The sequence below is a fragment of the Protopterus annectens genome, chromosome 4.part0, assembly GCF_019279795.1.
Source record: "Protopterus annectens isolate FY-2018-M chromosome 4.part0, PAN1.0, whole genome shotgun sequence".
NCBI lineage: Eukaryota > Metazoa > Chordata > Ceratodontiformes > Protopteridae > Protopterus > Protopterus annectens.
The window spans coordinates 1,970,196,187-1,970,211,943 of NC_056733.1; the positions used below are offsets into that span (position 1 = coordinate 1,970,196,187).

General features: G+C 37.2%; 1 protein-coding gene across 5 annotated transcripts in view; it reads left to right on the top strand.

The window, feature by feature from the left end:
* Positions 1 to 15,757, top strand: part of TENM2 (teneurin transmembrane protein 2) — a 1,770,657-nt gene that overhangs the window by 1,116,264 nt on the left and 638,636 nt on the right. For all 5 annotated transcript variants that reach the window (XM_044069584.1, XM_044069586.1, XM_044069585.1 and 2 more), the window contains exon 5: positions 1,941 to 2,179. In XM_044069584.1, the coding sequence (XP_043925519.1) occupies positions 1,941 to 2,179 (239 nt within the window). The remainder of the gene's footprint in view (positions 1 to 1,940; positions 2,180 to 15,757) is intronic.

Here is a 15,757-nt window from a genome sequence, read left to right on the forward strand (position 1 = left end):
TTGATCAAATATATAAATAAATATTTAACACTGATAGAAACACTGCTGTGCAAACTGTGATCACACATCTTTTGAGACATTTTAATATGTCAGCACTTGTATCACCCTAGGCATGAAAAGCAAACCAAACAAGCAACATGCATCCATTTAACTATTCAACTATAACATAAAGTGATATTTCACTTTATAGATAACAGTCTTGCATCTGTGCTCTGCCTGTTTAATTGGTTGAGATCCCCCCAATTAAATTCCAGATATTGACAAATCAGTTAAAATTCTGATGTCACAAAATGACTGAAGTCTATTTTGGGAAGTGCGCCTACCCTAAACAGCTGAGACCCCATAGCTGATCATGATAAATAAGAGAGTCACCGGATGTGCATCCTCCTGCTTCCTGTGTGTGTGTGGGGAGGGGGGGAGAGATCTGCCCTCCAAAAGAAAAAGAAAATTGTTCAGAGTTCTCTCAATCAAACATTTCATTAGAAATATGATTTCTCTGTCAATTCAGTAGGTCTGTTGCCAACTAGTAAATCTAGCATCACATGATCCTTCTTCAGTAAGAGGCTTGGTTGTGAAACATGAAACTTAACACAGTTTTTTTAGCCTGATGAAGTCTCTATCCTGACCACAGTGAGATGAATGTGCTTACTTTATTTTACTATGTTTTTGTTTGTTTTTATTAAAGCTGTTTAGTGGTACAGCCATGCTGGCTGTCCAGTGTTTCTGTCTCTTTGATTTTCAAAGGTGTATTGATCTTTATCACAACTGTAATATAACTAGGCTTGGAAGATCAGTTTAAAAGAAATAATTTCCTTTCCACTAAATAATATACTTCTTCATATGCATGTCGAAACCAGGAAGTCTTTGATTTGTCAATGGGCCAGCTATGTGATAATACATAATTAAAGCCTCACATTGGTCAGTGGAAGTCACTGCATTAGGGAATCTCTCTTTCCCTCAAGGTACAGCAAACTTCTTGTTAATCATATCCAAATATGTAGCCCCCCCTGCATATGTGATGGTTAATGGCTTTGCTCACAGTTAAAACTAATTATTTTGACAGCTACTTTGAGCACTATGCTTCATTCAAATTGACCTTCAGAATGTTTATTTTGGGACTAGGGCATTTTCCATCAAAGTGGATGTGTCACATTTGGCTACTACAACCCCCCCCCCCCTAAACAGTCACCACATTCTATGGGAGTAGATTACCAGGCCTTTTTTCCACATCACAGACACATACCACATTCATTCCTATGGGTAATTTAGAGTCAGCAATCCACCTATTATACCTTTAGGATGTAGAAGGAAAATGAAAACTTACATTAATAGAAGGTAAACATGCAGATTCTGCACTGAGACCATCCCAAGCCAGGACTCGAGCCAGGGAACTTTTTGTTGTAAGGTGACAGTGCTACTCACTGCACCACTCAACCACATGAATAGTCATCATAACTGCACAAAACTACATACTGTGGTAGGCAGAGGATGCCATTTCCATCATTCATAACCAGACTATTTAATAATTATACATTTCACAAAGTTGCTTAAACTGATCTGTTAAGTTCTTAGCATTTAGTTGGTATAGATAACCCAGTGAATATACAGCCCTCTTCTCTGTAGACCACAATGCATTATATTTTTTATTGTGTACTACAAAGTTTGTATGTATTCACTTTTAAGTATCAGCAGATTTTCTATGAAAAGAAAATATTGTTAGTGCCATGCAATTTTCTCAATATAACATTTGTACAAAAAATTCTGAAATGTTCACATCTACAACAACTTTTATAAGAAATATTGTCAACACTGAAACCGACCCATTACTTTTGTTCATTCACCACTTTTTTCCTTTTCAATCCATACATAAGATGTTGTTATGCCATTCTCTCACTGAATACATGACAAGTTTGTGATAATTTACTATAATCTTTTTGTAGGCATTTTCTCTTTAAGACATCTTCAGGAACCACCCCTCTCTTCAGCAGCTCTTCGCCTGGCTATCCTTTGACTTCAGGGACAGTCTACTCTCCACCTCCTCGGCTTTTGCCTAGAAATACATTTTCTAGAAATGCATTCAAGCTGAAGAAACCATCTAAGTACTGCAGTTGGAAATGTGCTGCTCTGTCAGCTATCGTAGCTGCGGTATTGCTAGCTATCCTGTTGGCTTATTTCATAGGTATGTTTTACTAGATAATTTACATTCATTGCAATGGTCGGTAATTTCCTTTTAATGACACAATATGGACTGAATGCCTTTGTATTCATTTTACCAGATCTGAAAAGGAGTAAGAAATTGTTGATGCATTGTTAATATTCATTACATTATAGTTATGACTTTTTTTTATGAATAGAAACCAGTAGCCAATGAAGCATTACTGTATGACATTTCAATGATCATTTGAGCTGTTCTGATATCATAACAGTAGTGTAATAACTTTTTATTACTTTAATGCTTTCCGAGTAGTTACACAAGCTAAGAAAAATCAAGAAATCGTGTTACAACTTGTGTATTTATGTGCTGAGTCAGGGAATAAAATAAGGATTCAAATTGTTCATATCACAAGTTATGTTAAATGAATATTGTGATGAAATAGACTTAAAAAATGAAGGGCAAACCTCAGAAAGTAGGAATAAGACAGAAAGACTTGCATGTGAAGGTGCTTTACCTCAGTGAATAGCATATGTGGCAGTGCTGTATTGCTGGGTGTCTAAATATAATGCAAACATAGTAAAATGGACTTAATGACACCCATTTAAACAAAACTGACTGGTGTTGTGACATACTGTTTTGTTACTGGTGGACCCTGATATTCAGTACCAGTATACAGTACAATTTTCTGTGGTACATTTTAATTACTTTTTGCACAATTTGTCAAATATTGGCTTGGAATTTTTATTCGTGGAATACAAGAAAGCAGAATATAGAGACAAAATGTGGAAGGCAGTAGATGACAGCCACATATATCGGAGAACTTGGCAGACCAAACAAACATACAAAGTGTAGCAGAGATGGGAATAATGTACAAAACAGATGAAGTTCAGTTGTACACTGTGTAATCGGTCATCAACCTGGAAATAAATAAATAAATAATAATAATGCTCTGGTGTGCATTAAACATTACAGTTTTCTGCAGCTCTCTTTCTTCTGCCATGTATAAATTGTTACTGAAATCGGCTATCGCTTTGTTCCATCATACCTGATGAAAAAACATTTAATGAATGAAATAAGCAGTGCATCTTCACATTTCCCATGAATGTATCCTCGTCCTCTGAAAAATAATTTTCATTTGAAACCATTTTCCATTGAGTACCTTATTCCGTATGAATTGTTTTCTTTTACTCTATCAGTGCACTTCTGTTGGGTCATATGGACTGACTAGTTATTCTAAGGCTTTTTTTATAACTCTAAACAGTTTTAGTTACTTTTGTATTGATTACTTTTCAATTGCATGTACTTAAAGAAACATAATATTAGTGCTATGTTGGTTAACTAAGCAATGATGAATAACTAAGAAGAGGAGAACTGTGAGGATTAAACTGGTAAATGGTATCAAGTTTAGAGTGATTGGCAGAACAGAATCCTACCCAAACTCTTATCTAGTGACTGAGCTCTCTGGTTTGGCTTGGAAGCACAAGGAATGTTGTTGCCTTTGCAAGCCCTTAACTGGCATCTAGAATGAAGGTTTTACAAATGTCTAGCTAAGGTGGTGTAATTCTGTGATTGGTTCAGGGATTCTTAAGTTCATAGTTTCATAGTAGTCATTTGATCAAGTTGACCTTTTGAGCCTGGCTCCTGGGAAACTCATGGTTTGCTCATCCTTTCAAAAAGGGATTGAAGGGCTAGACCTGGGGTATATTTACTATTTCCCGTCTATTCTAGACTACATTTGAAAATGGTTAGAAAGTTACTTTGTTTTAAAACAGACAGGGAGTTTGCTGAAAAGAGGGAACAGAAATCTATTACACCAGCACATTCTGTTCATGTTGACGTGACATTTCTGGTGTCTTTTGCAGACATTATTAATTTTACTGGATTTGCTCATATGTAGTAAGTAAAATCAGACTGAATTGTTTGCAGCCTTGGAGGCCAAGTAGAGATCACCATTTAGGTATTCTAAGAAATGGAGAAGAGTTATAACAGATTTTAAATAGAATAATTCTAGGAATTCATGCCCCTGATTTTTTTCTTCTTTTGATGGATAAAGAATGTTTTTTTTCCCCAAGTTTGATTGTGTTTGGATAACTATATACATGCATACCAATCAAGGTATAATATTCTGTTATGGGTCCGACAGGGGAGAAGTTTAGAGTGTCCCTGAATACTGAAGAAATATATATATATGTCCTTGGTGATCAGCTGGGCCAGGAAAAAGGATTTCATAATATGCTAGATACATGGTGGTTAAACATGAGCACATTGTCCATGAGTGTGCCCAGATCCCTAATCATGGTGTTTCTCTTGAGTGGTGTGCTGCTTATGTGGCAAGTGCATGAGTGCTATTGCTTCCCAGGGGATATAATTCTACATTTTTAGTATTAAGGTTAAGACCATGGCCGTAGCACCATGGGTGTGTGCAAGTTCGGCCCTTATGGTGGACACAGGTAGCCTCAGAGGAGATGATGATGGCTACAAGTTTGCAGACATCTGCAAATTTTGTCAGCCAAAGTCCAATGATATCAGTTTTTGAAGTCTGTCGTATATATGCTGAATAGTACAGACCCCAGAACAGAGCCCTGCGGAAACCATTCACAAGTTTTTTTGAGGAGATCGTGTCTCCAACCCTGATTTAATTGCTTCTATTGGATATCCAGTTGGCTAACTATTGAATTACATAAGTGTTTATATTTAATTGGGTTAACTTTTCAATAATGCCTGAAATCAGCTGTCATTTTATGCCATAATATCATATCTGCTGAAAAATCTCTGTTGACTGGTGTTGAAGGCCTTTGTGCTTTTGAAATTAGTAGTGTGGACAGATATGCTCACATCTACTGCTTTGGTGACTCTTGAAGAAGCATTCCAAGTTTTACAAGCAGGACCTACTGTTTTAAAGCCTAATTAGTTGTGAATATGTAAATGATGCATGAGAGTCATTAAAATATAATTACTTGACAGGCTCAAGTCTGATAAATTTTCTAAAAAGAATCATGGACTAATTTATTGCTTTCTAGGTCTTGAAGCAATTCTATCTACAAATTGTGATTTTTGTAAGTTAAAGTGCATTCTTCTAAATGGCTTATGGCCTTTGAAATGAAATAAGTGATTCTGCAGACTGCACTGAATGAATTTGTGCTCTACCATGCTTAACATATTTCCTCTTGTGTTAGCTTGTTCAAATGCTTTGCTCTGCTTCATCCAGCAGAACTACATTTATTCAACCATGACAAAACATTGACTTGGAGTTTTAAGAGTTTTGCACATTGATAATGCCACCAGTAGTTTTTGCTGGTATTACCTTTTTAACTACCACTGCATCATACCTCATAAGGCTAAATGCTTTTGAAAAGGGTCATTTCCCTTTGTACCCTTCTGGGTTGTGCATTAATGACTGTCAACGAAACCGAACCACACAGTCTGCTCCAAAATGACTCACGAAGCACCAGCACTCCACAATTCCAAAATCAAACGTGATTCCTTTATTGACATAAACAATTTAAAAGTTAAGCGCTTTCATCTAATTAAGACTTCATCAGACTTGAAACTGTTACAGTTGCCTAATCTAGAGAAAGTCTACTGGGAATACATTTAAGTGGCCTATGTTTATCTTGGTTAAAAAGCATTTCCATCTAGCCTTTTCTTCTGTTTCTCTATTTTCCACAGTTTTGGTATGTTTTAATTTGTTTAAACACATTAGAACAGAAGTTAATTCCAAATCATCACACTTATGTACTATAATCACATATCTATTAGTCAAGGTTCAGTTATTACAGAATAGACCAACTGTCTACCACTTATCCCCCAAACAAAATAACTGTATGCCTGAATCCCAGTAGATGCTGTTAAGTTGGTTGAAGAATTTGAGGTTTGCATTATTTCATTCTCTGGGTCTGTTCTGTAGTCATTAAAGGTTTTATCAAATCTCCTTGGCAAGGCTCACCCCTGCGTACTTAGCTTGCCCTGGGTTATTTGCGGTTATTTAAATTGCTGTAACTAAGCTTCAATGCCTTTGCAGCTTTCATTCAAGCTGATACTTTAAACCTCTTGGACTTCATATTTTCAGTATCACCATTTCACATTACATAGTGCAGTATGAAGGAATAGTATTTTCCAATAAATTAAGTACATGGTTGAATCTGTGTGGCATATAAGAGAAAGAGGTGTCATTAACAATTCCTCTGTTCCAAAAGATTTATCTCCTGACTTAACTACCAGTATCCACAGCTACAAAAAAGCCAATCTTATTATCAGTTCTTAACATATACCTATTTACTGATTTAAAAAGTAGCAAAAGCAAAGCAAAACAGTCAAAATCATGCGGCCTACAGATAAAATATAAACAGATTAAAACAAAGGCTCTGTTTGTGTCTTCAGATTCTGATAGCTAAGATGCAAGAGTCATATATGAGTCACGCAAAGTTTACTTGCAAAAATATTAAACGTTTTGATATCCTTCTGACAATGGGTTTATCTTGCACTTTGATATATAATGTATTACTTATTATTTATTTTGTCATCAGCAGGTTTGCCTTGTACTCAGATAGCGTGTGTATTGCTTATTATAAATACATACTTAGTCTGCTGCAAGTTTCTTCTGAGCTGTGAAATAGTCTTCTGAATTTAAGTCAGTTCTTGTGCTGCCAAATTGAAACTTGACAGTAACAAGGCAATTCCAATAAATTTACATTCTTTAAAGCTAGTCTTCTTAAAAGTTATAGCAGAAGAGGCCGAGGTGGTGCAGCGTTTAGTATTGTCGCCTCACAGCAAGAGGTTCTCCCGTTCAGTTCTCGGCTGGAGCTCCTTCTGTATGGAATCTGCATGTCCTCCCCATGGTCGAGTGATGCTTAAAGACATGCAGGTAGGTGTGTGCATAAATGGTTGAGCCTTCTTTGAAGGTTGGGTGTCGGACTGGCAGCTCGGCGCCATAAAAATCCACTGCCAATCATTAGCAGACCAGAGTTCCACTGTGGCAAGCCCTAACCGGGAAAAGCTGAAAGAAGACACACTTAAAAGTTATAGCAGAGAGAGAATATTACTTCTTGTTTCTTTTTGCATAGCTGCTGTGTATTACTCAGCAGCATTAACTTCTGCCACACGGTGGCACTGCACAGCATTGCCTGGTTTAGAGATGCAGACTATGCCAGGATGATTTCAAACGAAATTCCAGTTACGGTACAGTGAGATAACAGTGCTGTCTAATGTTGATGAGTATTAGATAAGAAAAATGTAAATATGTACCACTACAAATATACAGAGAATGCATTTCTATGTTGTGAAACCAGTGGAGAAATTAACATTTCTGTGTGAGTGGTTGAATGGGAATTTGTAATAAAGGGAGCTGTCATTTATTTTAAAATACAATGTGTACATTCTTCCTTGAAAAGATCCCCTGAAGCATTTTAGATTTTATGAGGCAATATGAGTAAAAATAATTTCTGTAAATGGTGTGTGAAATATCCCCAAGTGCACCTACACAATGTAACGATGGTATATCACAAATGGGAGGGAGGAAAATGAGAGCTGCCTATAATCCTTTGAACATTCTTCCTTAGAATTTATCAGGTAGTTCAGGTTACTACCGATAAAGACAAATGTATGCCATTCTTCCAACAGTATCTTTGTGTCACATTTTTGATGCCTGTCTACTGCCACCTGTCCTGTATTGTTGTTAAGAAGTATTGAAAAGAGATAGGGAAAAGCAAGTAACAAATGCATGCAATTGTTCTCCTCAAAGGTTTTGTGTGTGTGTGTGTGTGTGTGTGTGTGTGTGTGTGTGTGTGTGTGTGTGTGTGTGTGTGTGTGTGTGTGTGTAATGCGTGTGTGTGTGTGTGTGTGTGTGTGTGTGTGTGTGTGTGTGTGTGTGTGTGTGTGTGTGTGTGTGTGTGTGTGTGTGTGTGTGTGTGTGTGTGTGTGAGTGTGTGTGTGTGTGTGTGTGTGTGTGTGTGTGTGTGTGTGTGTGTGTGTGTGTGTGTGTGTGTGTGTGTGCGTGTGTGTGCGTGTGTGTGTGTGTGTGTGTGTGTGTGTGTGTGTGTGTGTGTGTGTGTGTGTGTGTGTGTGTGTGCGTGTGTGTGTGTGTGTGTGTGTGTGTGTGTGTGTGTGTGTGTGTGTGTGTGTGTGTGTGTGCGTGTGTGTGCACGCACGCGAACATGATGCTATGACATCTGACAGGCCATGGTGAGTACTGAACATTCACACACCGCTTCCACTTCCTCTTGCCCTTCAGTAATTCAGTTGTGATCCATTGATTTTCATAGCTCTCTTCTGCAAGTTCATTTCATTTTAAAGTTTAAGATAATATTTCTCATCAGTTCTTCTTCTTCTAAGCTGAAAACTCTAAGGCTTCCCAAGGATAACACAGAATTTTCAGTAAGAAAACAGGTTTTGTTTTCTAACATTTATTTGAAGAAAATGTCAGCTCTTGATTAGTTTTCTGTCATTCATATCTGGCTTACGATAATGGAGTTTAAGGCTGATAAATATCTAATTCCATTTCTATAGAGATGATTTAAAATATATTTTTCTACCCTGTAGAAATCCTAGGCATGATTGTATAAGGTTAAACTGAGATGCTACACATTCACTGGGACTTCCAGCAGAAAAACTCATCAGATACTGCAAGTGTCTGACATTTCTAATGATAGTGGAAATAATTACTCTAAAGCTATCTTAAGAAAACAAGATGTATGGCAGGTATTAAATAAGCATATCAGAATTCATTCTTTAGATTGTAACAGCATGCAACCACCTAAGTAAACTTGAACTTGGATTTCTGTAACCTTTAGACTGTGCCTTCTAGTGCTTTTTGCAAAGTTAGTAAGATATGCAGTACAAAAATCTTTGACATAATGCCTGTTTTGTAAGATTTTGTACATTAAATTCAGCCTTCATTTACAAAGTGGCATCAGTGAAGCTTAAACTTAGTCACTGCTCTTTTTCAGAACCTGTGGACAAACGGTATGGCAGATGCCATCCACCCAAAGTGTAACACTGGGAGCTTTATTGCAAAAATATCTGAATCACACAGAATGCAAACAAACCAACAAATCTGTTGCTATGGAAATGGAAACTGGCAGACATGAAAAGGTGTACTTGAACGGTTATTACTGTAGACACGAGATATTGTACGTGAGAAGTTATTTCTGTATGATTCAGCATTTCACTGTCTGCTAAGGCTCACCAGACAGTAATGGGCCATCAAGAAAACCCCATCCCCTCAATTCTAGTCTCTGCCACAGAAACACCTACCTAAAGATATTTTAAACACTCTTACATTGTCAGAAAGCCTAATATTCATTGAAATTTATTCAGGCCTTTGCAACTCTAATATGAAAATAATCCTATTTAAAAGAAGTATTAAATCTTTCCAAATACTGGTCATTTTTCCTATCTGTCTTATGATGGCTCATAAATCTCATTTCTAATGGGCATCTTAACTTTTCATCTTCTGAAACTTTGAAGGTCCACATTAAGTCCCCTCTTTTTAGTCAATAGTAGGTTGAATGAGACTTTAATGTGTCTAGTCTTTCCCTGTGTGATTTATTTTTGAGCTGTATATCTTCAAATAAAATATTTCTACATTTGCTCCAAATTATCCATGTTACTGTTTATGGGTTTTTATAGCCATAGTCTCAGTGGATGAGTAGTTTGAGTCTCTGCAGTATGGGAAAGCAGCTGTGATTATAAAATGGGTAAACATTTCTAACCAACCACACTGGATAATGAGAATTCCAAAGGGAATATTAATGTGCAAAGATAGCCAGGTGGAAAACAAGAATTACTAAAATGCATCATTTTTCCCTTCACTAATAAATAATAATACCCATTGGTTAACCGGGTAGGCCCACTGGATACAAAATGCCTTTTTAGGGGCAACCAGGGAGCAAAGTCTGGTTAAGTGACTTTCTGAAGGTAATGCAATAGGTAAATGAGGGTATCAAACCCACAACCACAGGACATACAGCTCACGAGACTATAGGTATAAATCAAAACAGGCATAAATAATAAAAAGAATGTTAGCTTATTTAATAATAGCTCTTATGTTAAGACTTGACTTGAGGCTTTTTTTTATTGAAGAAGGCATTTTTACTTCTTGCAGTAAATACTTTCTTTTTTCACTGAAACATCATTAAATTGATAGTCCACTGACAAATAATACAGATGAATAATAAGATGTACAAGCCAGGTACATAAGTCCTCTGTGACCTATTAACATCTACAGCAACGAAATCACTGAAAGCAACCACAGACCTTTGATATTCCTGCTGATAATATATTGTATAAACCTTTTGTAGGGGACGTCATCCCATACCTCTTTACTTATTTATACTGATTCCATGGACACACAAAAGCTATAGTACTACTCTGTGAAAGCGTTACTTAAGTAAATGTCAGTGGCATAACAGGTAGCCCACTCACCTTTTGGTCCAGAAGGCTGTGGGTTTTATTCCCATACCAAGTGAATCAATTACTGCAGCATAATGGGGTACTGAATTCCTGAGCATGCTGTCCTTCTGATGAGATGTTAAACTGAGGCTCCATCTGCTTGAGTTGGTGGTAGCTCAGGTGGATATAAAAGATCCCATGGCACCTGTCAAAAAGAGTAGAAGTTCCACATTGCCCTGGACAAATTTTCCCTACTAGTATAAATACCACCTCAGGTCTCCCCTGAAAAGAGGCTACTAGCTTAGTAAAACTAACTTGGTCAACAAAAGGATAATTAAAATAAATAAATACATGTACACATGGAAAGCAGAGTGGATAAAGTGACTATTCAACAAAACAAATGACGCCAGAATTAAAACTAGTATGTATATAGAGTGTATTACTAAAGAAGGCACATTATTCACATCAAGAACCATAAAATAACAACTGTTTTTCTTTACTTGTATTGTCATGCTAAACATGTCTTCTTTACTCCTACTGACAAGTGAAGCAAACTGCGTCCATCCGTCCAGCCGCTGCTTCTCATGCACATCATTTATCAGGATGCTGTGTTTTCAGGTCACTTCCGGTCATTCCCATAATAACAAGTTTAAAATGGCAGCAAGGCAAACAGACTACTTTCACTTCTTTTTATCATTGTTATACTTGTCACAGGTGTCATCATTTGCCACCAAATGTGAAGATCAGACTGGCACTCTAGGGGATTGAATCCCACCATTGCTAACCAGTATACCACCTGGGTGTGTGACGGACAGGGTTATTGTTTTTGAATATGCTCCACTGTCCCAAAAAGGTCTGATGGCTACCACAGGGAAGTTCTTTTGAGGCATACCTCTGGTAACAAAAAGTTAAAGTAAAAATGAAAAGTGCTCACAAATCTGATTTGGTAACCAATGCACGTTTTCCAATGCCCCTTACTTATGGCAACTGTCTTTCTAACAAATTATTAATTACAAACACAGACAGACACACACATATACACGTCCCAGTGAAGGTTGGCAGAATTCTTTAATTCCTCTTTAATTATTTTCCTGTAATAGTAGTACTTCTACCACTCTAGAGTTATTGGACTAGAGACCCAGCAGTTACCATACACTCTATTATCCAAATATAATTGATAAAAATAATAATAAATACAAACCAGTAATGATCTGAGTCACCTATCCAAATACAAGAAAATACAACAACATGAAAACCTGTAGTGCTAAATAATACTCATTCCTCAAATAATAATAATTATAATAATAACAGTAATAATGTATACATAAATACCATGCACAAGATCTTAAAAATGAATACATCAGACTTTACTTAAACAATAACAAGGTGAAGACATACATATAAAATTGCCGAGGTAATTAATTGTACAAGAAAAAAATAACAGTCATACAGATAGGAATACTTAAAGAAGAACATTTCTCTGACTGAAATAAAACTGGACCTACCTATGCTAAGTTAGAAGAAATATTGCACAAGTAGATCCAGGTCACCAAGATCTCCCAGTCAAGACTAACGACTTTCCTTTCAGCTCTATAGATATGCATCTCAGCGCATCACTTCTACAATGGAAAGATTCTCATTTGAATACTAATGACTGCTTCCTTTGTAGAGATTTTTAATTGAATTTTATGGAACCTTTTTTTCCTGATGCCAAATCTTTGTCTTTTTGACTAAAAAATATGCAAGCAACTACATATTTCTTGAGAAACTGAAACTGCTGTAATTTTTCACTTGCAAATTTCATATAATTCAATTTCACCTTTCATCTTTTTTTTTAATTTTTTTATTTTTTTTACATTCACAGAGGAAGGTCACAAAATTAAAAACATAGCAGTAAACGTGCATATTGCAGAGTTCACAACAGTTCATACTGAGCAGTACTGTTTATAGTAGTTACCATTAACACTGGCCAATACTGTTTATAATACTTACCATGAACACTGGGCAGTACTGCTTATAGTACTTACCATTAACACTGGCCAATACTGTTTATAGTACTTACCATGAACACTGGGCAGTACTGCTTATAGTACTTACCATTAACACTGGCCAATACTGTTTATAGTACTTACCATGAACACTGGGCAGTACTGTTTATAGTACTTACCATTAACACTGGCCAATACTGTTTATAGTACTTACCATTAACACTGGGCAGTACTGTTTAGAGTACTTACCAAGGGCACTGGGCAGTACTGTTTATGGTACTTACCATTAATACTCACCAGTAATGCTTATAGTACTTACCATGAATACTGGGCAGTGTTGTTTATAGTACTTACCATGCACACTGTGCAGTGTTTTTTATAATACTTACCATGAACTCTGAGCAATACTGATTATAGTACTTTCCATGAATAAGGCAGAACTGTTTATAGTACTTACCATGAACACTGGGCAGTGCTGTTTATAGTACTTACCGTGTGCAATGGCAGTACTGTTTATGGCAGTTACCATGAACACTGGGCAGTACTGTTTATAGTACTTACCATGAACACGAAGCAGTGTTGTTTTTAGTGATTAACATGCACACTGGGCAGTGTTGTTTATAATACTTACCATGAACTCCGAGAAATACTACTTATAGTACTTACCATGAACAATGGCAGTACTGTTTATAGTACTTACCATGAACAATGGCAGTACTGTTTATAGCAGTTACCATGAATACTGAGCAGTACAGATTGCATCAGAGAAGGCTGCTTCCTTTGTGTCTGATATTTTATACTTGCTGTAGAAGACAAGCAAACTGAATGCATCTGGTACCTGGTATGCAGGACATACTGCCATTTGGTACATCAGAACATGCTGTTGTGACATCATCCATCATAGCTGGGGATGGCGTTACTGTTGCTGGCCTTGATGAAGCCCTGTTGGAGACAGTTTCTGGTTCTTCAGAAAAGAAAGTGATGGAGAATCCATGAACCAACTACCAGTGTTACCAGAGTCACAGACTCTTGAGTTAAGAACTGTATGCATTGACTGATGGGGATAATCAGATTAGCACATAGGTCTTATGACCCATGAGTGACAAACATTGTATGTCCTGCCTGCAGAAATGCACCAAGCAGTTTAATCTGGCGATTAGCTGAAATGCATATCATGAAAAGGCATCCATTTTCCTCTAGAGTTTTCAAAGGCTAACTCTTATGTTTGGTTTCAGAAAGTATAGTCCTTGATGCCACTATCTTGAAATAATATATATATTCAAAAATCATACTGGTCAGTAAAATCACGGGGTGGTACTTTTATTATTTATTTATTTTACATCTGTTGGCCAGGTTTGTCCGATTGAGCTAAGTAGCCCTTTTTCAGCAGAGGCCTGGGAAGAAAAGCTCCATGTGTTCTACGGATTATTATTTACAAAAATAAGTAAACAACCAACAACTTGTTTGCAAAACATATTCAAAGCAACATATACATAAAATACAAAGATTTACTACAGTAAAATAATCATTATGCTTGTCAAATTTAGAATCCTACATCATTCAGAAGGACTAACAATAGTTTTGTTACCAGATGTAAAATCTTACATTATGTAGATAAGAATTATATAATGTGATTAGGATAGAGAAGTTAATGTGAGACAAGGTATAGAGAGTTAGAGAAAGTTACATTGTTTGGGAGTAGATAGAGGTTTGCAGTTAGGGTTGATAAGCTGTTTAAGGGGGGTGGGTACAGAGGCAGGTCCACTGACTTAACAGGTATTCTTTAGTAGCTAGCTTGAACTGACTAAGTTGCTTGAGTGACCTGATCTTTAGTGGGAGTTTGTTGTAGGCCTTGGAAGGATCATAGCTATAGAGAATACATCCTTTCTTAGTTTTAGGTTTGTGGATTTGTAGCAGATCTAGGTTAGAGCTCCGGATGGATCTAGCAGGTAAATAGTGGGAGATGACAGATGATAGGGTAGGACAGTAAGAAGGCTGATAAAGGAAAGAGTGGATGATCTGGAGTTGCGGGAGAAGAAGCTGGTGAGGGAGTTCAAGCCAGTTAAGGTGTTTGAGTGAAAGACAGTGATGTGACTTGTAAGTTTGATGTGCTGCAGATTTGGCTATCTTGTTGTAGGTGGATTCAAGTTTGGCAAGGAGTGTGGAGTTGAGGCAAGTAAGAATTTGAGAGCCATAAAATAGACTGGGTAGGAGGTAGGCATAAGAGAGAGAGTTACAGCGGTAGCATTGTTACCTCACAGCAAGAGGTTCTCCTGTTCGATTCTCGGCTGGAGTGCCTTCTGTGTGGAGTCTGCATGTCCTCCCCGTGGACGAGTGGCCTCCGAAAGACATGTGTGAATGGGCGTGCCTTTGCTGAATGTTGGGCGTCGGGCTGGCAACTCGGCACCATAAAAATCGACTGCCAATCATTAGCGAACCGGAGTTCCGCTGTGGCGACCCCTAACCAGGAAAAGCTGAAAAGACAAACAACAACTTTAGCTTCACTGGTGAGAAACTTTTTGTTGCGGTAGAGGAGCCCTAGTTTCTGTTGAGTTTTCTTGATACAGTTGTTAATGTGTAGATTGAATTTAAATTGGTCATCAATGATGACACCAAGGAGTTTAGTGCTAGTTTCCACCTTGGTGTGTATGTTATTGAGGGACAGGATTGTGAAAGTGGATTTAATGTGGTTGTAGCTTTTAGGAAGAAAAGCAGTAGCTTTTTTTTTTTGGGTTAAAGGAAGTCTGTGTTGTAGATATGAGTTCGGAGGAGTTACCTTCTTTATGTATTGGTAGACAGAAGAATTGTTTCCATATGGAAGAGACTTTGGACACTGAAATGGAGGGATTGATTAAGATAGATACAGGGAGAGCAAGAGAATCAGCAGCTAACTGAAGGAAAATGGAAGGCATGTTGTCGGTAGAAGCTGAGCAAAGTTTGAGTTTAAAATGTAGGGACTTGATGTAGCTAGTGGGTACACGTTTGAGAGAAAAATAATTTGATGAGAGTATAGTGGGGTTTGATAGAGAGGGGTTTGAAATATTATTAAAGGTAGATGAATTGGCATTGTGGTTAAATAGTTTGGATATAGAGTCAATGAAATATGTGTTGAAGGTGGAGGCAGTATCTTTGAGAGTGTTATCAGGACAAGGATTGGGGGAGCAGGGACCACCAGGATGTAGTATGTGGTTTAAGGAGTTCCAAATGTTTTGGGGGTTAGATTTCA